The sequence below is a fragment of the Wolffia australiana genome, chromosome 5 (genome assembly GCF_029677425.1).
Source record: "Wolffia australiana isolate 7733 chromosome 5, ASM2967742v1".
In the NCBI taxonomy this organism is placed as follows: Eukaryota; Viridiplantae; Streptophyta; class Magnoliopsida; order Alismatales; family Araceae; genus Wolffia; species Wolffia australiana.
This window is the reverse complement of record NC_135839.1, coordinates 6,124,334-6,147,818: the sequence shown is the minus strand read 5'-3', so window position 1 is coordinate 6,147,818 and position 23,485 is coordinate 6,124,334. Positions and strand designations below refer to the sequence as shown.

Genomic DNA, 23,485 nt, shown 5'->3' with positions numbered 1-23,485 from the left:
ATTATATTCATTTATATTATGAAAGGGGACGAATTAGTGAAGTTGGGAATTATGGAAACAATTAATGATGTCATGGATTCATTATTTCTTATCTATTTTATGTTTGAATATTCATGTGGTGTTAGAGTCCATGAACACAAGAATAATAAAGTAGATGAAGACAAATAATAATGAGAATAAAAGGAGGAAAATATACAAAGAGAGCTAAACTATATGTATCTTTACTGGCAGAAAAGAGAATAGGCTTTCAGCCTAGGTTACAGACATGGTTCCAATGCAGTGCAACTTGGTGGTACCGTGTTGATAGTACCATGTCAATTGTCCAAAGCCATTGGAAGTCCAAATGAAGCCAAATGAGTAACCCCAGATTATATAATCTCACCGTATTTTAACTTTTCCCACATGGGTTGAAGTTTACAACTTTGATATCTGAAAAGTGGGTCATATATCAGTGGGCTGATCTAGAACAATGGGCATCAAGGAAGCCAAAATCTAGCATGATAAGGATGTTATGGGTTGGCCTCAGACCCACTTAGGTAAGGCTGTCACACTCTTCTCCTTGTCATTTCACTCGCCAACATTAAATGACACTGGTTAATGAACCGTATGGAAAATTGGATAAGAGAAGACTAGAGACAAGGTTGAATGGCTGGTAGTTAATTTAACATCGGCATGGTTAGGTGATAGAAGCGGCTGGCGTCAGTGCAAGCTGGCAGCAACATTGATTGATACTGGGTATGGCAGATATTGAACAAAGATTAATGCAGCATGCATAAGAAGAGACAATAGTGACTTCATATGAGCTTAAGTTCTTCTCTTCAGCATCTTAGGTTTTTTAAATTTTAATTTCTCTCTTTTATTGACCCAGTCTCCTCTCTCCCACCATTTCTCTCTTCTCTTCTATTTTCCTCTTCTTTTTTCTACTTCAGTATGTTTCTGGAAACTTGGTATACCTAATGAGTCCTCATTATATGGATAAAATATTGATTTGAATTAAGATTAATCAGTTCTCTGATGAATCTGGTCAATCAGAGTGAAACATAGTTAACATTCTGGTGCTACTGAGTTTTCTTTACGTTTTTTTTATAATTCAGGGATGAATAATTCCGACTATTTGACATAGAACTAAGATATATGGGAATCACTGAGAAAGAGTGAAACTGAATTTGGATGCAGATTAAATTGCATTTTCAAATTTATCGATGCTGATCAGGTATGTTGTAGATTGATTTATCAAGAAGTTAGATAGGATTTATTTTTATATGTTAGATTAATATACTCGTTTCAATTTATCGTTAAATTTATATTGGTATTTGGTCATCTTGCATGAATTTATAGCATGTACCTAAAACATACTGGTGGCGACGACGTCCACGCTTCGACACCAGACCACCACCGTCAGAAGTCAACACGACTACTGAAGAGTTTCCGCCATCGTCACCAAATCAAGTCAACACGCCAACATCAGGCACGTCTCCACCCACGCACGCCCCCTCACGCATCCTGACATGTCGCCAAAGGCAGATCCAGAACTTCCCCCTAACGTGATGCGAAACCACGTCGCTCGTCACATCGCTCGTCTTTATTTTATTTTTATTTCTTTAAGCTGTATTTTCTTTTTCCTCCAAGGCCTATATATATAGGCCATTGTTTCAAGAAACAGTTAGGCAGTCATTATTCAAGAATTGAGTTTGTTTTAACTCTTCTTGGAGAATTGCCCAGCCTCCCCTATCCCATCCCCACCCCTACCGCCGCTGTCGCCGCTGTCGACGTCGTCGCCGGCCTCCCTCCCCCTCTTTCTTCTTCTTCTTCCTTCGTCTCTCTCTCTCTATCTTTCTCACCCTCTCTTCTCTCATCATTTCCGCCCACTGCCCTCGCATCTAGTCGCCCGGCGCCCGAAGCACCAGGCCCCCCAGCGCCCAGCGCAAGACCGCCCAACACCCTCGCGCCAGGCTGCCTCACGTCGAAGCACCAGGCCGCCCAACGCCCACGCGCTTGGCCGCCTCGCGCCCTAGCGCCAGGCCACCCCGCGCCCAGGCACAAGGCCGCCCAGTGCCCTAGCGCCAGCCCGCCCCCGCGCCCTAGCGCCAGCCCGCCCGCGCCCAAGCATAAGGCCGCCCAGCGCCCGAGCGCAAGGCCACCCCCACGCCCTAGCGCCAAGCCGCCCCGCGCCCTCGCGCTTGGCTGCCCTCCGCCAAGGCGCTAGGCCACCCAACGCCCCCGACGTCGCCATCGACCGTCGCGCAAGTGACGCGGCGCAGGCCTCCAACCCGACCGCCCACGCCCCCGACGCCATTGCCGCCACAAGACGTCGTGCATACCGTTTTGGTGTCGGGGCGCTGCCCCGCATCCTGCAAGGGGGTGACTCCCCCTTTGACCCCCCGCAAATTGACCCCGCAATTCGATCCGCGACCCCGAATCGAAGCGCCCGTCAATCGTCCCGCCATCGATGCCCACGCCCAAGCACTCTAGCCATCGAGCAACCAGGCTTAATCCGGCCGTCCCATTACGAGGGCCGCTCAATGCCCGAAACGCCCAGATATTTCATCTAGTGGGCTGTACAACGCCCGGATCGTCCAGTCTTGTCACGATCAGAATTCCCTGCAACCTCTTCATGCACTCCGGTGCCGAGGTACGCCTGAACTCTTTGGTGTCGACATGTTCTTCGTCCAGTGTTCCACGAGGATTCTTCCACCACTGTCAGATTTGATTTGAATATCTCTTCTTTCCACAAAATTCTTCCTTTCGTGAGACTTTCGTGCGAACGTGAATTCGAGTATTAGATTTGGTGCTTCGGCATCGTCGCGGTGGTTGAAGACAGTACTCGTGCCCTCGACGAGGAACGGGACTGCACCACCATTATTTCATCAGTTTTAGGTTTTCGAATTCGATCGTGTGAATCTCGCGGTATGTATTATCCCTCTGTCCAAACACGTCCAGCATCCTCTATCCGTTGTTGTCACACCCGTCCCCATAGTCGTCTTCTTTCCTAGTTGTCCTACATCACATACGTTGCCCTGTAATATTATGTAGCCCATCTCATCTGTTTAAGAAAAGAATCGTATTCAACTTGTTTTCAATCTGGGACCAACTGCCTCTCAATCCACCCATAATAACCATTTAGCTTTTGAGATTTTAATTGGTCATACGGGATACTATTGCACAAATTGGTCGATTATGGTGTTTACAAGGGGCTCATTAATTGATTTGTCCTCCAGATGGTTGCGAATACTGCATCTAGAAGTAGATATATTGAGAGATTTATGTGGAATAACATTTCATATTTAAAGATTTAAAAAATCATGCTGCATTTAATCATGAAACATGATAGGGCTAACTTAAATCCCAGATTTTTCACAGGGGTAGCGTTGAATAAATTTTAAAAATCAAGACTATGATAAAGGACTAATACTAGTCCACATATATATGGACGCTATCTTATTTTTATTATCAAATACCTAAATCTTTGAAGAATTTTTCCATCTCTTGCAAAAGAAATTTGAGATATCTTATGGTAAATTTGAGATGCTTCCTAATGCTTCAAACTCTTTAAGATGAAAATGGATTTTAATGTGAAAATAGAAATACAATAAATAACTTTTGGTAAAGTTTAGAGTGAATGATTATGAAGCTAAAGCCAATTCACTGAGTCCATGTACAAGGTTGTACAAGGTCCAAGCAATAATATTGAGGGTTGTACTAGGTTGTACAAGTGCTAAGAAATTTCTGTATAGAGATGTTAGTGGATCATATTGTATTTGGGTACTAGTTGGCTAGACAAACTATTAAATATATACCTGTGAGCAATATTCTAAAACTGATTTTGAGGAATCACACTTAAATCAATAAAAATAATTCTGAGAAAGCTAAGATGTATCATGAATTATTATACTAAAATTAATTATTCCATTTCAGGATTTTTAAGAATCAAAGTGTAGAGAAAGAAAGTAGAGGTACATGTGTAATTTTAGTAGGATTTCTGATGTCTTGGACATCAAAGATTAAAAACTCTTATTTTAGCTATTATTAAATTTTATTGCTTAGTGAGGATAACTTTCTTAAAAGATGGTCCAAACAGTGCTACAATGATTGTAGTATTACATTAAATTAAATCCATATTGTAGCAATAATACTAGTCTAAAAAATTCTAGTAAAAAATTGAATCGAATTGGAGGTACAGAGGTGATCATAATCACGTACATAGTAACAAATGTCCTACATTATGAGCATAAGCTTATCTTCAAATGAATTAACTTAGTATCAAGTATTTTTCTCTCACTCTATGCTGGGTTTTTTTAGGCAAGATTGATGATCCAAAATTGATTCATTCAGTGGAAATGAAATGAAAAAAACATATTAAACCAAATCATCATATGATCGTATCTTCTTGTGTTGATGAGTCTCTGCAAGTGGTTCAAATGTCAAGTCATTTGAAGTATTCTTATGTCTTCAAAATATTGGATTTTCTGATCATTTCCTGTAATATGACTGGTTGAAATAATGGCGGATCTCCTCACAATTTAGTCTCAATAGAAAGCAGGATTTTGATAGGACTTAACAAGATAAAAGAGAACAAGCTTGTCTAGCTCACAGGGGCACCTAAAATGGATGTCCTCCCCTATTTATGCTCTTTGGGAAATGATTATCCAGAAATTGATTTAAAAATTTTCATTCTAAGGTTCTTAGATTTGCAAAAATATAAATTTTCTTATTCAGTAAAAAGATACAGGTCGAGCCTCTTAGACCACCATTGAAATAGTAAACATTTTTGTTCAGAGCCAGCTTTTTAACTGTTTAATATGTTTTATGTTTTTTGGATTTTAATGATTTTATATGCATTAATGGAGATGAAATAAACCAAAGGATAAATAATTTAAAAATAATTATTAATTTTTTTTTAATAAATTATAATAAGTGTTTGAGATTTTTAGGAGTTTTGTAGACAGAGTTTGCACTGACTCGTTTACCTTCACATGTTCTCTAGAGGAGTCTGGTAAAATTGATGAGTGGATAAGTAAGAGACAAACGTCAGGCATGTACACATCAACATGAAGGAACAACAGGTGAAGTTTGGCCAGTCTAGGGCTGATGAACCACTTTGTTGCCTGGTTCAAGTTTGGGATAGATTAGTTGGCCAAGTTGATTCTCACTTGAACCCAGTCAACCTGATCAATGGTGATCAAAGGTCAGTGACTCGACTGTCGACATGATCGTCTGTTCTATTTGTTTAAAACGAACAAAAAAAACTCACAAATGAACCGCATAGGGGTCTGTTCGTTGTTATGTTCCTTTTTGTGCAAAAATTAGAACAGGTGTTCGAACAATTCGCACAATCCGAACAAAATTCGCACACTTTGAACAATTCGCACAAATAGAACAATTCTCACAATTAGAACAATTCTCACAAACTGAACAAAATTTGCACAAAGTGAACAAAATTTGCACATGGAGTCAAAAATTGCACAAAATTCTCAAAATTAATAAAATCCATTCAAGCTGCGACAGAGTTGCACTGAATTTGCATAATTAGTATTAATTCTCTGGTAAATATGTTTTTAGTATTTATTTGTTAGTAAGAGTGGATGTTGAGTAACATTAACATTGAATAAATAATATTGCCAATTCAAATGATCCTAATAACAAGTTTTTAATGGGCGTGTAACGTGATGTGAAATGTGTGATTGACTTGTCAGACACATATTTACATCAATTTTCTCATTTAATATATTGTTTGGATCAGTTCTTCCATTCAAAGAGTGACAGATTTAAAGAACGATGTTCAGATCAAGATTCGTGAAGAGAAAGCGCTAATTGGCTTGTGGGTTATGTGACGACGATGTATGTGTGACCTTCCTCTTTGTTTGGCTCCCGTTGTTGTCCCTTTTCCTAGGTTATCATCATCGATATCCTAGGTGATTACCATCATACATGCCACCTCTAACTCCACCACTCATCAGCGCGTATTTGCCTCCATCTCCATTGCCACAAACAATGATAAAAATCTGCATCTCGTCTCACACTACAACCTGGTGTTGCCAAAGTATTTAATTAGAAATTCACTAAGTTATATATACTATAATATTTTGATAAAATGGGTTAATTAGACAATAAATATTCCACTTCCTACAGTTATTTTGAATTAATTTTCACTATTTTATTTCTTTAATTAAACTTCATTACTAAAATATACATAATATTCTGAAAAAAGCTTAACGTTGAAATCCACTTGTTTTATACTTTCTCCTTGTGTATGTATTCTTCCATTCCTCTATGCTCGTAAGAAAAATTATAAATACTGTTGTATATCCCAATTTATGGTTTGTCAATATGCAAGAGGGAAAATGATGGGAAGTATAACTTATATATGCATCAAAGCTTTCTAAAGAAATATAATTCTGTTATGAACAGTGTAAAAATTACTTTGTAAGAACTTCTGAGATTGACATGAAGGTAGTGTTCACTTTTCAATATCCGTCCTGATATCTTATGGCGAAAATTTTGATATATGATATCAGCTGTCCATAAAAATCAAGAAAACCTCATGGGGAGCGATAACACCCTAAATTTGGTCTTTATTTCATGCTATTAGCACAATTTTATGTATTTAAAGAGCTTAAAATGGGGTTGTTATCATGCAATTGCATATAAATACTGTTCTCAAGTGATTTGTGATTTGTGATTTTTCCCTAACTTTCTGTTAATTCCATGAATTTTAAGGGATTTATTTGAGCTTGAAATAATTATTTTTGAATGAAAATGGAAAGCTAATATTTAATTTTGAGAGTTATTTATACGGGGATGAATCAGTGAATTTTCTAGAATTTTATAGGATTTTTTAGGATTTTCTAGGATTTTTATGAGATTTTTTTTTAGGAATAAATGCATTGTTGTTAAGAAAAAAGATATATTTATAAGGAAAAAATGAGTATTAAGATTATTTTTGAGCTTTGAAGGGCTTTTCGTAAACTTTTGTTGCAATGATGCCCTCAAAAACAGCTCTCGGTCATGGTTGCATGTGTAAAGATATTATTTAAAATGTTCTAGGGTTTTATTGCAATTATTTAATATTTTTTTAATGTTTTTAGGAGAAACCAGAGGAGAGAGAGTGCGCTGAGGATATATACACGATTACCTGTCAGCGGCGTCAGGCGGAAATTCCAATTCTTAAGGACTTTATTATAAAAGTGCTAGAGAGATTTTCGGGCGATTGACGTGGCCTCATCACCGCAGTCAGATTAGCATCCGACGGCGTTTGATGAGGGTCAGCGCTGGGAGGTAAGTTCACCGCCCGTGCGACGTGTACAACGCACACGCACGGGCGGTGACATGGCACTTGCGGATTCATCCGCGCTGCGAGAAACGCATGCAAAGGTGCATGGTTATTTGTACCACCATGACTTTCCTAAACATTTCTTTTGATTTTATTTTTCGACAGGGGGGGGTACGTGGCACGCGCAGATTCCACCCGCCATTTGAAGTCCAAGTGTCATCTGCCAATGAACAATCGACACATCATTGCGTGTCTCAAAAGGAAATAATTAAATAAATGGATTTAAATCCAATGGTTAAAATTGGTTTAAATTCATTCATTAATAACTTTTGATCCTGAAGTCCGATTGAGATGATTTTTTTATGATTTGCTCGCCTTAATCCCCTCTTTCTATCTGTATGGTTGGATCATTCAGAATAAGCCTACATTGATCTGTACAAATTAATTACTAAACAGGGGTAAAATGGTAATTTTTACCATGTAACCTAAGTATAAAAGCAAAATTTTGAGAGGAGGAGCTCATTCTTGATGGTTCTCTATCACAGCTGCAAGACAGAGAGGAGCCCCAGCCTGGATCAACCTGTTTGGTACCTTTCCCTTCATTGTATTTGAATTTTTGGTGCATTGTGGATGAAATTAGTTCAATTTCTTGATTGTTCTTCTTGATTCTGGTCTGAACCTCTAAATCGCTTGGCTTGAGCGGCATGTACAAGCCCTGATTAGGGTTGAGATGAGAAATTGAGAGATTTAACTAGGTATTCAAGTGCATTTCAAAAGAAAACTCTAAAAAACTTTAAATTCTAGGGTATTAAAATTTCTTTAATTATTATTATTATCTAATAGTGTAGTTAGTTCTGAATCATCAAACTTACAAAAACCAATCAACCAAATCAAAATTTTCTTCTTAATCCCTCTAATTGAATTTCTTGATACTTTCATTTGGATCAATTAATTCAACTTAGAGCTCCCTTATTTCTTCTACTCTTCTCATCTCTTCTACCTCCCTCTCTAAATTCCTTGTCTAATTAGGTTGATTTGATCTTCACTGAAGATAAAATTAATCCTAATTATCGAAAAATCATCGAATTGAACTTCTTACTTGCCTCCCTTGGACGATACCTCTACTCATCATTGTGAATCTTAAGTGAGGTCTTATAAATTTTATTGTATAAGCTAAAATTGACAACGACAAGGGTTTAAAATTGCATAAAATTTACCCCTATTTTTGGCTTATCATGAGCACTGATTGAACGTGAAGCAAGATCAAATAGATTGACTTGAGGTTAACCTTCTCAAAAAACTAAAGGTGCTTGTGTAAGCCAATTTATTGTCCTAGACTCCTAATTTGGTAGGATTGTGATTGAAGGCCCAGTGAAAGGAGAAAGGATTTCCCAGAACCTGAATAAAAACATGTGTTAACTCCTTTATTTCAATGTGTTAAGACTTTATGGACCACGTTACTCAGAAAAGGAAAAAACACAAAATTAGTAAAAAACTAATTCACTCCCTCTTAAAAATTTCTTACATCATTAAGCTATTACTGTCGAAGTGTGTAGACCATGAAAATATGATTTCAAAGTTTCAAAAAGAGATCCTTGAAGAATTATGATGATGTCTCAGAATAGTAGCTTATACTTTTTCATATTCTTTGCATTCAGATTCAAGGTCAGACCTATGATTCTTCATATGCAGGAAAATGATTCAGTTTGAGAGCTGAATCAGCCTTTGGATGCCAACTACGTACATTTTTTCATAGATATTCTTTTGACAGCAGCTATGCCAATTATGTACATTTTTAACATGCATGTAATTTCATGAAGGTCTAATTAACAGAAGCTTGTGGTAACACAAAGGTCTCACTCTATGTTCTTTCTTGATGCTCTAATACTTGTTATTCTTTGATATCCATAAGTCAAATCCGAGACAACTTGTGAATGTATCTGGAGCTGGCTTAAATGATTCCTTAGAATGAGTTAATCTGCGCCAAAAATAACTTTCCTTACCAAATTTCAAGAATTGATCTAAATGTGAAAATGCAAACTAATTTAGTAATTCTGAGAATGGGCAGAGGAAAATAAACAGAAATTTCCCTGAGAACAGCAAGGAGATGCAGGAGTTGAACATCAAAAAAATGAAGATGAAATAAAATAACTTTAGCACAGCACCTGCAGCACAATGAAGAAAAAGGGGGAAAACCCCAATGAAAAAATCATATATAACTTCATTTACAGTTGGCATTATGGCAAATTTGTGTTCAACAAAAGCTCACAGAAACTATGCACAGTTATTACTTTCCAATGGATCTCTTAGGCAGCTTGAGATCACTATCACAGCATCCTCGATGGAATGGTCTTTACCCTATTTCCACCATAGAATGAAAGAACTTTATGTAAAAACTGAAGATCAAATCACAATCAAACTTTTATATGTAAACTCAAATTCATAATACACACCCATGCATCCTTTAACTTAGTTATCTTACTCAAAAAAATTTGCCTCTCGATTTCATTCAACTTAAAACTTCACTCGACATAATATCAATGAAAAAACTTCAAATCGAAACTGAGGCTCAAAGTTGGGATTAGAATTTAGCAATAAAATTTGTTCAGCAATTAGACAGAGAGACATAGAAAGAGAGAAAGAGAGACATCAACAAAGAATACGAGGGATTGATCAACAATAAAACAGACACAGAGAGAGGGAAATCAACAGAGAGAAAGGGAGATAGATCAATGCAACCAATATTCTAACACGAAATGAAATCAAAAATAAAAAAAAACTTACCAAAAACTTAGAAATCTGAAAAAAATTCCGCTTCCTATTTCTCCCTCCACTTTGATCCTCATCCGAATCTGGCGCCGGAGCTGCGAATCTGGCATAGAGCTGGCGTATCAGCCAGGAGGAAGGGCGAGGATTCTGTTAAAATGTGGCAAACCTCCGAGATTGTCTCTGAGATGGAGTGAGAGACTATAGGTTGAGAGTAGAGAATAGAGAGTAGAGACTAGAGAGACGGAGAGACGGGAATAGGGTGTGAATGGGCAAACGAGAGCGATGGAGAAACTGAGAGTCTGAGAGAGAGAGGGAAGAATCAATTTTGGTTTTAAAAAAAAAAAATTTAAAATTTTGCATAATCCGAACCGCACACGGGTCTGTGCGAAGTACTATGCGAATTCAATTTTATTCTGTTCGGATAACCGAACAGAACGCATAATTTGCACACATTCGCACAGAACGAACCGAGTGACCATGTCTACTCGACTGAGTCAACTCAAAATTTGTGGTTGCAGTAGAATGTTGACTGAGTCAACATGATTGCAGCAAATATTGTGGGCACCTTTGCTAATTGTAGTGGGAAAATGAAGTCGGCGGAGGCCCACGAGTGGAAGAGTTGGGTAACAGCAGATAGTGGATGGTTTTGCCTGAATTATGCTATACGAGAAAATTGGGACCTTCTTATAGGGATTGGAAATCTCAGGATCTAAGTGTTCCACTAATATAAAAAATTTTCAAAAAAAATAAGATAAGTAAAAATGTTGAAGACAACACGAACCTCTATAGAGGTAGTCCTCTGATGGACTTTGGTGCTCCTCCAAATCTCATCATCCAAGATTTAGAACACTTTGACCTTACTCTTCTAATATCTCAATAACAATGAAACCTAGGTTTTAATTTGACCAAATTAGTAGTTTGAGTTATCTGCCCTTGGGGTGCCAAGATGCCCCTGGTGATTTAGAAGATACAATAGAGTATGTATACTCTCTCTCAGAACCTTTACTATCATCAGTTATTGTGGTGTGTATAATCCTTCATCCACTTGAGAATCCCAAATGACTTAGTGTATGGTTAACTCCCAAACCCAATGGTCATTCCACTTAGTACTGATACGTGATAGAAATCATTAAAAAACACATCATGTGATGTTCATGTCACAGCCAAGTATATTACTGCATCTTCTTTCTTGAGTCAATGTCATATCGTAACAGGGGTGGAAAATCCCATCTTGATTACACAATCTCTTCATAAACTTTCTTCCACATCCAAGCTAAGGTTAATTTCAATCATGATGTTAAAAACAAAAGTGAGAGTCAAAAACAAATGTTCATTCACAAAGCGTCTTTGGTGCCTGAGGTCTTAGGAAAAATTACACGACTATGACATGAATTAATATGACTGAAAAATATATATAATATCATTGGATTCATATGGATCAATTCATTGAAATCCTAAATAACACCTACCATTTATCCATAATGTCAACGTACTAATGGCTACATGATTAGCCATACTCATCATATGTGGGATTAGATGGTGGTGTTTTATCACGATATTCTGATTTCCATCTTGAGTATCCGTTGAAAAGGAATTATGATCTCATCATGATTCACTTAGTGCATGCATTCAAGAACTTGTGATTGACAATCTCAAATGACCTTTGGAAAAAAAAATATCTAAATTGAATCAGATTAATGCTATAAAACGATGAGTGATCACCTGACCTTGTGCAGATCAGATTCCACAATTACATAGTTCCTGGTATGAGTTTTTTCAAGTCTCTCACATGTTCAACACAATCTTCGAAAGATTGGCTCTTCTCTTGGACAACACCTCTTCAAACATTGCATGTCTTCTCTCCATTAAGTCAATTTAGAAAGAAAGGTTTAAGAGTGGAAGAGAAGAAATGGGGGAGTACTTGGTGTGGTTTGCATGGGCACTTGAAAATGGATGTCCTCCTTATTTGTACTATTTGGGATACTTTTCATAAAAGTCCCTAAACTTTGAGTACCTTCAACAAAGTCCACAAATCTTATTCAAAAACCCATGTATTAGTCTAGTTAATAATTTTAATGGCCAAATAATATTTATTGACTAGCCATATAAATTAACTTCAGCAACATATAATCAAGTATCTTGTCCTGTACCAATCTACACAACATGCTCCGGGAGATGCAATGGAGTTTATCAACTCTCCAATGGAAGCCTTACCATTAATGGTTATCGTAAAAATAAAATCATTCATCTACAGGAGACTCTAAAATGATTTAGGGTGTGGTTAATCGTCAAACCCTAATAGGCCATTCTATTTAGTACTAGTGTCTAACAAAAATCATACCTTCTGCAATTATGTATGGGCGAGCATCATGAGGAGGAACCTTGGTCTAATACCAACTGAATCAAAGATTAAAAAAATTGGTTAACTAGAAATAGTTAGGGTGGAGATTGAGTATCAAAATAACTAGAAATAACTAGAAATAGTTGAGTATCAAAATGAAGGATTGTAGGGACTTATATAGACCTAAGAGAGGGAGAGAGATAATGGGCCAACCTAACATAAAATTTTGATACTCAATATCATAAATCTTCTTGAAACAGTTAGGGTGGAGATTCCTCCTATATGTGTTACTGTTTCGATAGGCCTCACAAGAGGTAATATGAATTAATATAATATTTTCATTGTTTACTTTGATTAATTCAAGAGACATTCAAGCAATTTAGTACTATTTAGTTTTATAATTTTATTTGATTTAACTAATGGTATTTGTATATCGTAGAAAAGTCATACAATCACATGAATAATTATGAATAAATTTATGAATGATCCAATTACTTCATACTGTTATCCCGACTGTGTGGGTCATGCCATGGTCTCTGATTTTTTTACTGTTAAAAAATGGTGTAATGAGGAGTATAAACAATTTGAAACTGCCTCACAAACCATACAAAAGGTGGGTATGCCTTGATAAATACCATGCTTAAATTAAAAATACTTTACTTTTCATATGTTTGAAATGTTCCTGTGCATGTTGACATTTTAGGAGATAGCATTTCAATTTTTTCGTCATAAGTAATTATTCATATCTTTCGTTGGCTATTACAACCCCCCCCCCCTCAAATTGGAATTAACTCGTCTTTTTCCTCATATTACTCATCAAATATCCTTGACATTCAGTTGTCTTCACTATATCCACTTAAAGTAATGTGAGAAACTTTTTGCTAATGAAATTCAAGCTTTATGTTCAAGATGTTGTCCCAGAACCTAAGACCATCAAATACTCTCTTTTGCATAGTCTAATTCCAAATTTTAAGACCAATGTGATAGAATGGGCTGTCTTAAAATCTCCAGATTTGCCCAAAATCATTGTGATGATAAAACCAGTGGGTCATTCCATTCATATTATAACTTTTATTAAGTATTGAAAAATTATGTCTAACAGTACATAATGTAGTGTTTTACTATGTCAAAATAAAGGTATTTAAATAGCTTTTTTTGAAATGAACTTGAGCTTCAAAGTAATTCTCAATCATAAATCAAGCCTTAATTCCCTATGGATAAACGTAGTTTACTAGAACCAAGAAAGATTAAACCTAAGCTTAACCCTTATTTTACCAAAGTCTCCAATGAATTATGCGTATGAGTATTTGATATACGTCTATAATTATCCTATCACTTCTTTTGACATAAAAACTAAGTGGAGCCCCATTTCTTACTATCATATCATATCATGAGGGAGATAATCCTGGTTAGAATGTTTTCAATGGGAATATGAAAAAAATCACATGAATCAGTATTTTTTACTCACTTTATATACATCTTTTGTGATTTTAAGATTATATCTGTTTATTTTGACAAAAATCTTGAGTTCTAGTTCTTCAAGATTTGTAGAGGGGCGGCGATTCTCTGAGCTTGATTATTAATGGCTTGGTCTTCAATAGCGACATCAATTCCACGAGAAATGAGCTCATCGTTCTGCCAAAACCCGACCTCATATTCTCGTCCTGTTCTTCGTGTTCTGAAATCTCAGTCATTGAATTCATCTACGGCTCTCTCCTTCCCATCCAACCGACGGTAGGGTTCATCACGTGTTGCTTAATTAGTTCTGTATGAAAGCGTGATTGGGTTAACTTGTCTTGTGGGTTTTTTTAATTGTGGAATGATGACAGCGTTATTTTGATTAAATTTTGATTTTTTTTTCTTCCGTTCATGTTTCTCAGCCAATTCGTTTCTATTAAATTTCGGTACAACCGACGAATTTCCGCTTGTTCCCGGGATAATCCGAGCTTGGGATTCTCAGAGGAAAATGCTGATACTGAGGAGGATTCTTTGCCTAACAACCCTTCAACGGCCTCCGATACGGTGATTGAATTACATTAAATCTTGTACATATCTCTGTTTTTAATCGTCATAAATTGCGAATCAGTAAGTCATCGTCTTGAAAAATCAAGATCAAACCGTTTCTTGATTCCGAAGCTCAAATTTTTAGAATATTTCAAGGGGCATGTCCTTTAACCTCGAACGATTGATTTTTTTTCATTAAATTTTACTGAAAATGTTTCCCCATGTATCGCCAAAATTTTCTTTCTTCCAAACGACTTCCTCTTTGGAATTGAAATAAATCATTATTAACATTTTTTATTCTTCTCTCGTTTGTATTTCTCATAAACATACAGTATTTCTGCTCAATTTTTTTCAGTGTTTTGCTCTTTTTGTCTATTTTTTGCTGATTTATGTTGTTTCTGCGAAGCAGGAAGGGAAGTCTGGTATAAGATTGCCCAGGAGGAGTTTGCTCGTCCAGTTCACCTGCAATGCTTGTGGAGAAAGGACAGAGCGGTTAATTAACCGTGTGGCCTACGATCGAGGAACGGTTTTCTTGCAGGTATATCTCGTATTTTAAATCAAACTTTATGGTATTATTCACTACAAAGATCAAAAATTTTCTTTTGAAGAAAAAGAGGGAAGATTACCTGAAATCAGTGATCAACCCCAAGATCATTTCTACAAAGATCAGAATTTTCTATATAACGATGAAACCAAATGAATATCAAGAAAACCGTCCGTTTGATTTAGATGATGTTGACGGCAAGTGGAGAACGACCTTCTTTAATTATTTCATTATTCAGCGTGCACAAAATATGTAGAAGTGGAAGTATGTTTATTTGTTATAATGGGACGAAATACATGTTTTGTATATAATTTCTCTTCGTCCAAAATGAATTTCAGTATTTATTGCCTCGGTGATTTATGTTTCAAATGTATAAGTTTCAAGCGATGAAGATACTTTCCAAGTTTCGAAAATAACAAGATTTAATCTCAGTGTGCAGGTTGTGGAGTGTACCACAAGTTTGTGGACAACCTTAATCTCGTCGAGGAGTATGATCTGCGTGATGAGAGTGATTAAATCACATATTTCATTAAATCCTTAAACTTATCATCACAATAGTCTAATTCATTGATGCGAATTCCAACCCCTTGAGGGGTATTTTGGTCTCTTTAGCCCATCAAGGGCATTTTGTTTTTTTTATCACAAGTATAGTTTCCCCCTCCCCCATTAAATTCTTTACCCCTTTTTACCATAAGATCCTTATAAATTGAGGTCCATATCAGAGATAAAAAAAAACTGTAATACAATTAGAAAACCTGAGGAACCAAGTTTTTCTTCCATATTTATTATATTATTTTTTTCTTTCATGAGAAGAAAAGAGAGAGAGAGAGATCTATGTGGGTTGATGAGAGAGAAAACTTCATGCATTATTTAAAAAAAAAACAAATTCATGCATAAGATCCTTCCACTGATAGGCAACTTAATCAGACATCAGGTAAGTTTTTCACATCTCAAGTTTATTTTTTTGTAATACTCGATCAACGATTGTAACTTTGCCGGATTTTATTTTTCACCGAGATTGTCACAGGATATTGATACGAACCTGGATCTTGGCTCGTATCGAAAGGACGATAGAGGGCGAGGTGAGGTAGAAATTCCCAGGGTAAAGAGGTGAAACAAGGTGGATAGGATTCGCCCAACCGATATCCGGGAGAAAACCGGGACGGTGTCTGATATCGGATATCGGATATCGGTCGATATCTGTCCTTTAGGTCTAGACGGATATCGATGACGGATATCAAGGGGTGAGGACGAAACGGCTCAATCTGAAAGCTCTCCTACTACTCTCTTGCCCACGTTGATCCATTCTAACAGTTGAACACTTATCGGTTAATTATATTTTTAAGTATCCTCTCTAACTTGGTTATCGAAATCCAATATCCACACCCGATATCTGATGTCGTCATCCTCCCCCTTGAGACGGAGGTGGATGACGACATCGAGACGGATATCGGTATCAGATATTGTCACTGTAGCAACCGATATCCGATACCGATATCAGATATCCAGATATCTAAAAAAATGGATACCGGAAATTCCCTTTCCGGTATCTGATACAGCATCCGTCCGATACCGGTATCGGGACGGGCGAACCCTACCAAGCAGAGAGGGTAGGGATCGACCGAGGACGAACCGCCTGAAGACGTGAGGTAGAGACGATCACGAGGGGCGCGGGATCGTTGAGGGAGACAGGGAGACCAGACCTAGATGAGGAGAGGGGAGACAAGAACACTTCTTTCTTCTTCTTCTTGGCTGCCCTCCTAAATACAGCAATAACTAAATGACAAAATGCCCCTGCCAGCTAACATGACGAAACTACCCTCAAAGATCCTATCAGATACTAATTCTGATTGTATCTGTTTACGTATTATCCGATATCAGCACTTGAACGAGGACACAGAGCAAAAATCCTACCAAGTGTCTCCGGATAAAAAGAGTCACACAATCAATATGAGAAGAGAGAGAGAGAGAGAGATATCTACGCGGATTGAAGAGAGAGAAACCCCGCCAGGGAAAATTACATGCAGCCCATCAGGCAGAAGATGTTCTGCATCTTGGTCATGATTTTAGCTGGATAACTTATAAGCGACGGCGGCGGCGGCGGCGGCGGCGGCGGCGGCGGCGGCGGCAGAGGATTTGTCTTATTTTTCTTCCTCCGCAACTGGAAAAACTGTTGCATGGCTTCGGCACACTCCGTGGCCAGCACTCCACGCCGCACGTTCATCTTCGGGTGGAAAGGATGAACTGGGCCCTCTCTCCCATCTTCCCCAGGAAATAATCTGCTCAAGAACCCATGGTAAATACAAATAATTGACATAAAATGTCATATATATTTACTATTATGTCATTTTTTTTTTTAAATGTCATTTATATATATTTATTGTTAAAAAAAATGTCATATATATTTACTATTATGGAGAGAGAAAGGCTTGCCTGATCCAGCTGCCGTCGGCGCCGAGGAGCTTGTTCGGAGCACCCCAGACGATGGTGTCAATTCTGGCCTGGAGAATGGCACCGGCGCACATCGGGCACGGCTCCAACGTCACGTAAAGAGTGGTTCCCTGGATTCAAGTACAGAGAAGAATGTGAGAAAATATAGAGGAAAACATTTTTTTTTAATTAAAAATATAGAGGAAAACATAGAAGGTTCAGGCGAGAGTTTTACGGCTAGGCGCCATGTTCTAAGGACGGTTGACGCGTCTCGGATGCAGATCATCTCGGCATGGGCAGTGGAGTCCCTCAAATCTTCCACTCTTAAATCAGATCAACAAAGCCCATTTTAAAAAAGCTTCAAAATACCTATCGAGCCTATGCATCTGGTAGATAAATTTCTGATGTACCCATTTTTTTATTTAGTATAGGACCTCATTATTATATTTAACATGTCTACCCATTTTCATTTGCATATGGTGAATTTACTTCTTTCCTTCAAAATGACATCTAATTCTTCTTCTGAAGATGAATCCCCATCTTCATTGACTCTGTGACATGAATCTTCAGATGAATTAACGTGTAAGCTAAATTCAGAACCGTGAATCAATTAACCATGATTAAATACTACCATGATATTAAATTAAAGTATAGGTAGGATGGAGCGGGTTGCTTACAGGTTGCAGCCTCTGGCGATGATCTTGCCGTCCTGGACAAGAACCGCCCCAACGGGGACCTCCCACATATCAGCCGCCTTCTTGGCCTCAGCCAGTGCCTCTCTCATGAACACCTCGTCGATCTTTCTCTGTTCTGTTTCGAGTCGGAACGCATCTTCCCACTCTTCAAACTCCTCTCTCTTTACCTGCTTGTTTCTTCTGAGTAGCTTCCCTCTGTTTGCCGTCTCCGGTTCTTGAAGATCTCCACTCTCGCTTCTGTTTGTTTCCGAGGAAGATGATGCAAAGCGTGGGTCTGGGATCGACGGCTGGATCTGAATTATGGGCATGGGTGGCTCAGATCGCATCGATGTGGATCTCCCTCTCTCTGCTCTATCTCCTTCTTCTTCGTAATCTATTTCTTGGCCAGAGAACCAGGCGTCGCTGTTCACGGATTCGTTTGACGAGCTCTTGGCAGCCAGCTTGACGGTTGAATTCTGCGGATCAACCCGTGACCTCCACCCAATTCTGAATATATCAGCCACAAATCTCCATAGAAATTTGCCAGATCTCTTTGCAATAGATGGTTGACTTTGGTCTCCCAATAATACCTCTGTCGGTTTTGTTCCAATGAATGGTTGAATATCCCCTGCCTGAGTGTCAGATGAAACATTCAATATGGATCGTTGACCAAGAGAGGTTGATGGTTGACTTTTGTCTGTAGGCGTCCCGGATGAGTCAGATTTTGCAGAAGCGGGTCCGATCTGATTTTGAGGAAGAGGCGGATTCAGCTCAATTTTGGGGAAATTGGGCTCCGAAAAATCTGATAATGTTTGTTTTGCTGCTTGAATCAGAGTTAATGAAGAATCCTTGCTGCCGTCCGATACCTGAGAATCAGAAACAATCGCTGATCGGTCATCAATGATCTCAACTGCCCTCTCTTGTGAACCCTGGATCTTCAACCTGGTGTCAGATAATCCCTGAGAATCATAAACAAAAGACTTTTGTCTTTCAAGGATTTTAAATCTTGCTTGAGAATCCTTGCTCTTCGACCGGGTGTCAGATGATTCTTGAGAATCAGAGACAAACGATGTTTTATCTTCAACGACTTTATCTCTTTCTTCTGAATCCTTGCTCTTCAACCTGGTTTCAGATGATTCTTGAGAATCAGAGACAAACGATGTTTGATCTTTAACGATTTTAACTCTTTCTTCTGAATCCTTGCTCGTCAACCTGGTTTCCGATGATTCTTGAGAACCAGAGACAAACGATGTTTGATCTTCAACGATTTTAACTCTTTCTTCTGAATCTTTGCTCTTCAACCTGTTATCAGATAATTCCTGAGAATCATAAACAAAAGACTTTTGTCTTTCAAGGATTTTAAATCTTGCTTGAGAATCCTTCCTCTTCAACCTGGTGTCAGATGATTCTTGAGAATCCGAGACAAACGATGTTTGATCTTCAACTATTTTAACTCTTTCTTCTGAATCCGTGCTCTTCAACCTGGTTTCAGATGATTCTTGAGAATCAGAGACAAACAATGTTTGATCTTCAACGATTTTAGCTCTTTCTTCTGAATCTTTGCTCTTCAACCTGGTATCAGATAATTCCTGAGAATCATAAACAAAAGACTTTTGTCTTTCAAGGATTTTAAATCTTGCTTGAGAATCCTTGCTCTTCAAACTGGTTTCAGATGATTCTTGAGAATCGGAGACAAACGATGTTTGATCTTCAACGATTTTAACTCTTTCTTCTGTATCCTTGTTCTTCAACCTGGTTTCAGATGATTCTTGAGAATCAGAGACAAACGATGTTTGATCGTTAATGATTTTAACTCTTTCTTCTGAATCTTTGCTCTTCAACCTGGTATCAGATAATTCCTGAGAATCATAAACAAAAGACTTTTGTCTTTCAAGGATTTTAAGTCTTGCTTGAGAATCCTTGCTCTTCGACCGGGTGTCAGATGATTCTTGAGAATCGGAGACAAACGATGTTTGATCTTCAACGATTTTAACTCTTTCTTCTGAATCCTTGCTCTTCAACCTGGTTTCGGATGATTCTTGAGAATCAGAGACAAACAATGTTTGATCTTCGACGATTTTAACTCTTTCTTCTGAATCTTTGCTCTTCAACCTGGCATCAAATAAGTCCTGAGAATCAGAAAGAAACAATGTTTGTTCTTCAAGGATTTTTAATCTCTCTTGAGAATCCTTGCTCTTCAACCTCGTGATAGATGATTCCTGAGAATCGGAACCATACGATGTTTGTTCTTCGGTGATTTTAAATCTTTCTTGAGAATCCTTGCTCTTCAATCTGGTGTCGGATGATTTCAGAGAATCAGAAACAAACGCAGTTTGTTCTTCGAGGATTTTATATCTCTCTCGAGAATCCTTGCTCTTCAATCTGGTGTCGGATGATTTCTGAGAATCAGAAACAAACGCAGTTTGTTCTTCAAGGAATTTACATCTCTCTTGAGAATCCTTGCTCTTCAACCTTTTGTCAGACGAGTCCTGAGAATCAGAAACAAATGCAGCTTGTTCTTCAAGGACTTTAAATCTCTCTTGAGAATCCTTGCTCTTCAACCTTTTGTCATACGAGTCCTGAGAATCAGAAACAAACGCAGTTTGTTCTTCAAGGATTTTAAATCTCTCTTGAGAATCCTTGCTCTTCAACCTGGTGTCAGACGAGTCCTGAGAATCAGAAACAAACGTAGTTTGTGTATCCTTACTGGATGTAATTTTCTGGGTTTGACGTTTTTCTTTCTTCTTTGAATTATCGGCCTTGTCAATCTGACTCTTCTTACCCACTAACGTTGAGGTCTGATCTTGATCACTGCTAATAGAGATCCCTGAAATATTACTTAGTCCCGAAGAATCCCCACTGAGATTTAATTCCATGATTACTTGGCGATCGTCATTAATCTTCTTCTCTCTGTTCACTCTGATCAGATGTTGAGCAGAAGTTGAAACTTCTTCCCGATCTCTGACTTGGGTCTCCACCACTTCGGAAGTTCTTTGAGAAGTGTCTCGGAGATCATACTTTACTTGCTTCCTTTGTTCATCAACAGAGCTAGCCACTGAAGTCAGGTTCTGTTCTTGGACGTTGACTCTGGTAGCTTGATCTCTCTCGAACCTGGAGCCAGCTTCAACACTGATACTAAGGACATCTCTTCTTTCGTTGTTTTTGATTTCTTGTGAATTTTGAACAGTACTAGTGCTCTGCCTTTGTTCATCTTTTCTTCTTACTTCATCAACTGAGCTGACTACAAAACTTGTATCCCCTTTTTGCATATCGACTTTACTAGTAGTTTTGACATTGGCCCTAGAAATATCTGTTCTTCCAGTTTGTAAATGATCTTCCTGAATTTTATAGGAAGCTGAAACCAACTCTTCCTTAACAGACTTACCAACCATAATTGAAGTTTCTTCTTTGCTATCTAAAAATTCTCTGGATGATTTAACAGAGCTCGATTCTCTTACCTGGGTTTCCTCCTGTGTCTTGATTGCTCTCATAAGCCTTTGACAACTCGCATTCAATTGCTCCATTTCGATGCGCTGTCTCCTAACTTCTTCAAGCAAGGTCATTTGCAGAGATGTTTCTTCAAGGCCTTCAACCTTCGAGGAAGAGACTTTCATGTCATGGGTCTCTCCTATTTTCGTAGTTCTGAGAAGTTCTTGGTAATCTTTCCTCAGCTGCTCAATTTCAGCCCGCTGCTTTCTCAATTCCTCAGAAACTTCATCTTTTATCATGGCGGACGTCTTTTTCTCTTTAGAACTGCTTTCCTGAACAATCGTTTTCCTTGAAAGTTTTTCCAGCTCTTCCTCACTCTCCTTTTTCCCTCTGAAGAAACGATCCCGTACTTCTCCCCTCTCTTCTTCCTTGTTCTTAGCTTCCGTTTCTGCTCGAAATTTCCCATCTGATGCATAAAATCTCCTTCTTGATCTTGATTCTCTCTCTGATATTCCATCATTCTGATGATAGTAACTCGATCCGGCATCACCTGAGGAAAATGAAGAACCCGAGTTGCTTCTTCTTGATCTTGATTCCTTTTCTGAAATTTCGTCATTCTGGCGCCAGTAACTCGATTCAGTATCACCTGATGAAAACGAAGAGCTCAAATTCCTTCCCGCGGAGCAAACTACCTTCCCCAAGGAATCCCTCCTGATCCCAGCTCTCTTATCAGCAGAATAACCAACCAATTCACCGTAAGAACCATAAAAACCTTCAATTTGACCGAGAAATCTCGTGAAATCCTGGCCTTCATTCCACAAAGCTGCCAATCTCGCATACTGCTGGGCTCTAGCCCTAGCTCTTCCATCACATACAGCAATTCTGAACGGCGTCCATCGAATCAAAGACGCCTGCCTCAACCAGCACGAATACACGAATCCCTTACTCGCGCAGCAGGAAGCGAGAGAAGTTCCCTGAAGGCAGCCGCCTCCGCAGCAGCCGGCGCCCTGGCGGCGATAGTAGAACGAATCCTTCGTCCTCAACGTCAATGCAGTGCCGTACATGGCATCGCCCCGAGAAATTTCCACTTTCCGGAGAAGCAAAAACTCACCGCGGATCAAGAACCATCGCCATCAGCTGCAGCGGGGAAATCACGCGATTTCGACTTCAATTTCCAATGATTCGCTGCGCGCAGAGGTGGAATCCATCTGCCGACTTAGTTCTTGAGCAGATTTTGAGAGCAGAGTAGATAAAAAACTCACCGCAGATCGAGAGCAATCGCCATTGGCTGTAACCGCAGATAAATCGCGCGATTTCGACTTCAATTTCCACTGATTCGCTGCGCGCGGAGGTGGAATACATCTGCCGACTTAGTTCTTGAGCAGATTCTGAGAGCAGAGTAGATGAAAAACTCACCGCAGATCCAGAGCGATAGCGATCGACTGCTACTGCGGATAAATCAAGCAATTTCGACTTCAATTTCCAAGAATTTGCTGCGCGCGGAGTTGGAATCGATCTGCCAACTTCGTTCTTGAGAAGATTTTGAAAGCAGCGTAGAAGAAAGGAAGATTCATAAAGCTAACGAGATTGGGCGAGATTCTTTATTTATACTTTCTCCGGCCCACGTGGCGCTATATTATTGGTCCAGATCGTCAGATCTCCACTATTGGGTCCGACAGGTAAACATATTAGCGGGCCGGATCAGGACCCGTCATCCTTAGGGCTAGGCATGTCTGTATGATGATCATCACAATCGTCCAGGAGGGGGACGAAGAACGGAACGGGACAAAGATCGTCCCGTTCTTCATCCCAATTTCTAGAGTTTAGTCCGAGTCATCCTGTCCATAATTTGTCCCGTCCCGTCCGAAACTGTCCCGTCCAAAGCATTCTTGTCCCATCTGACGTTTAGGACGAAGCAGTGCGTATGCCGACCATGCATCAGCATTACGCCACTTAGAATTTGACACGTGGCACAGCATGTGCGCCGCCCAGCTGGAGCTCTCAGGCTCCTACTATACTCCTAC

General features: G+C 38.8%; 2 protein-coding genes across 4 annotated transcripts; one reads left to right on the top strand and one right to left on the bottom strand.

The window, feature by feature from the left end:
- Positions 1 to 13,874: 13,874 nt before the first annotated feature.
- Positions 13,875 to 15,565, top strand: LOC144703103 (Zim17-type zinc finger protein). Its single transcript, XM_078575197.1, has 4 exons — positions 13,875 to 14,114; positions 14,261 to 14,402; positions 14,794 to 14,922; positions 15,361 to 15,565. Exons 1-4 carry the CDS (start codon positions 13,963 to 13,965, stop codon positions 15,442 to 15,444), a joined length of 507 nt encoding a protein of 168 aa, XP_078431323.1. The 5' UTR covers positions 13,875 to 13,962; the 3' UTR covers positions 15,445 to 15,565.
- Positions 15,566 to 16,827: 1,262 nt separating this feature from the next.
- On the bottom strand, positions 16,828 to 23,041 carry TADA (tRNA arginine adenosine deaminase). Of its 3 annotated transcripts, none has more exons than XM_078574880.1 (6): positions 22,878 to 23,037; positions 22,724 to 22,800; positions 18,036 to 22,646; positions 17,594 to 17,681; positions 17,362 to 17,489; positions 16,828 to 17,207 (listed from the first exon to the last, which is right to left on the bottom strand). In XM_078574880.1, the coding sequence occupies exons 3-6, from the start codon at positions 22,523 to 22,525 to the stop codon at positions 16,946 to 16,948; spliced, it is 4,968 nt and encodes a 1,655-aa protein (XP_078431006.1). In that variant the 5' UTR covers positions 22,526 to 22,646; positions 22,724 to 22,800; positions 22,878 to 23,037; the 3' UTR covers positions 16,828 to 16,945. The 3 variants fall into 3 exon arrangements, 2 of the variants coding, with proteins under 2 accessions (XP_078431006.1, XP_078431007.1); XM_078574881.1 differs by having other exon boundaries at positions 18,036 to 22,598; XR_013581420.1 differs by lacking the exon at positions 17,594 to 17,681 and having other exon boundaries at positions 17,069 to 17,207; positions 18,036 to 23,041.
- Between the last annotated feature and the right edge of the window lie 444 nt (positions 23,042 to 23,485).

Excerpts from the sequence above, each read along its gene's own strand:
- LOC144703103 (XM_078575197.1), top strand. The coding sequence starts at position 13,963 with ATGGCTTGGTCTTCAATAGCGACATCAATTCCACGAGAAATGAGCTCA. Across the intron at positions 14,115-14,260 it reads TCCTTCCCATCCAACCGACG|CCAATTCGTTTCTATTAAAT; the intron begins GTAGGGTTCATC and ends CATGTTTCTCAG. Across the intron at positions 14,923-15,360 it reads GAGGAACGGTTTTCTTGCAG|TGTGCAGGTTGTGGAGTGTA; the intron begins GTATATCTCGTA and ends ATTTAATCTCAG.
- TADA (XM_078574880.1), bottom strand. The coding sequence starts at position 22,525 with ATGTACGGCACTGCATTGACGTTGAGGACGAAGGATTCGTTCTACTAT. Across the intron at positions 17,682-18,035 it reads ATCGCCAGAGGCTGCAACCT|AGTGGAAGATTTGAGGGACT; the intron begins GTAAGCAACCCG and ends ATCTGATTTAAG. Across the intron at positions 17,208-17,361 it reads GCCGACGGCAGCTGGATCAG|ATTATTTCCTGGGGAAGATG; the intron begins GCAAGCCTTTCT and ends GTTCTTGAGCAG.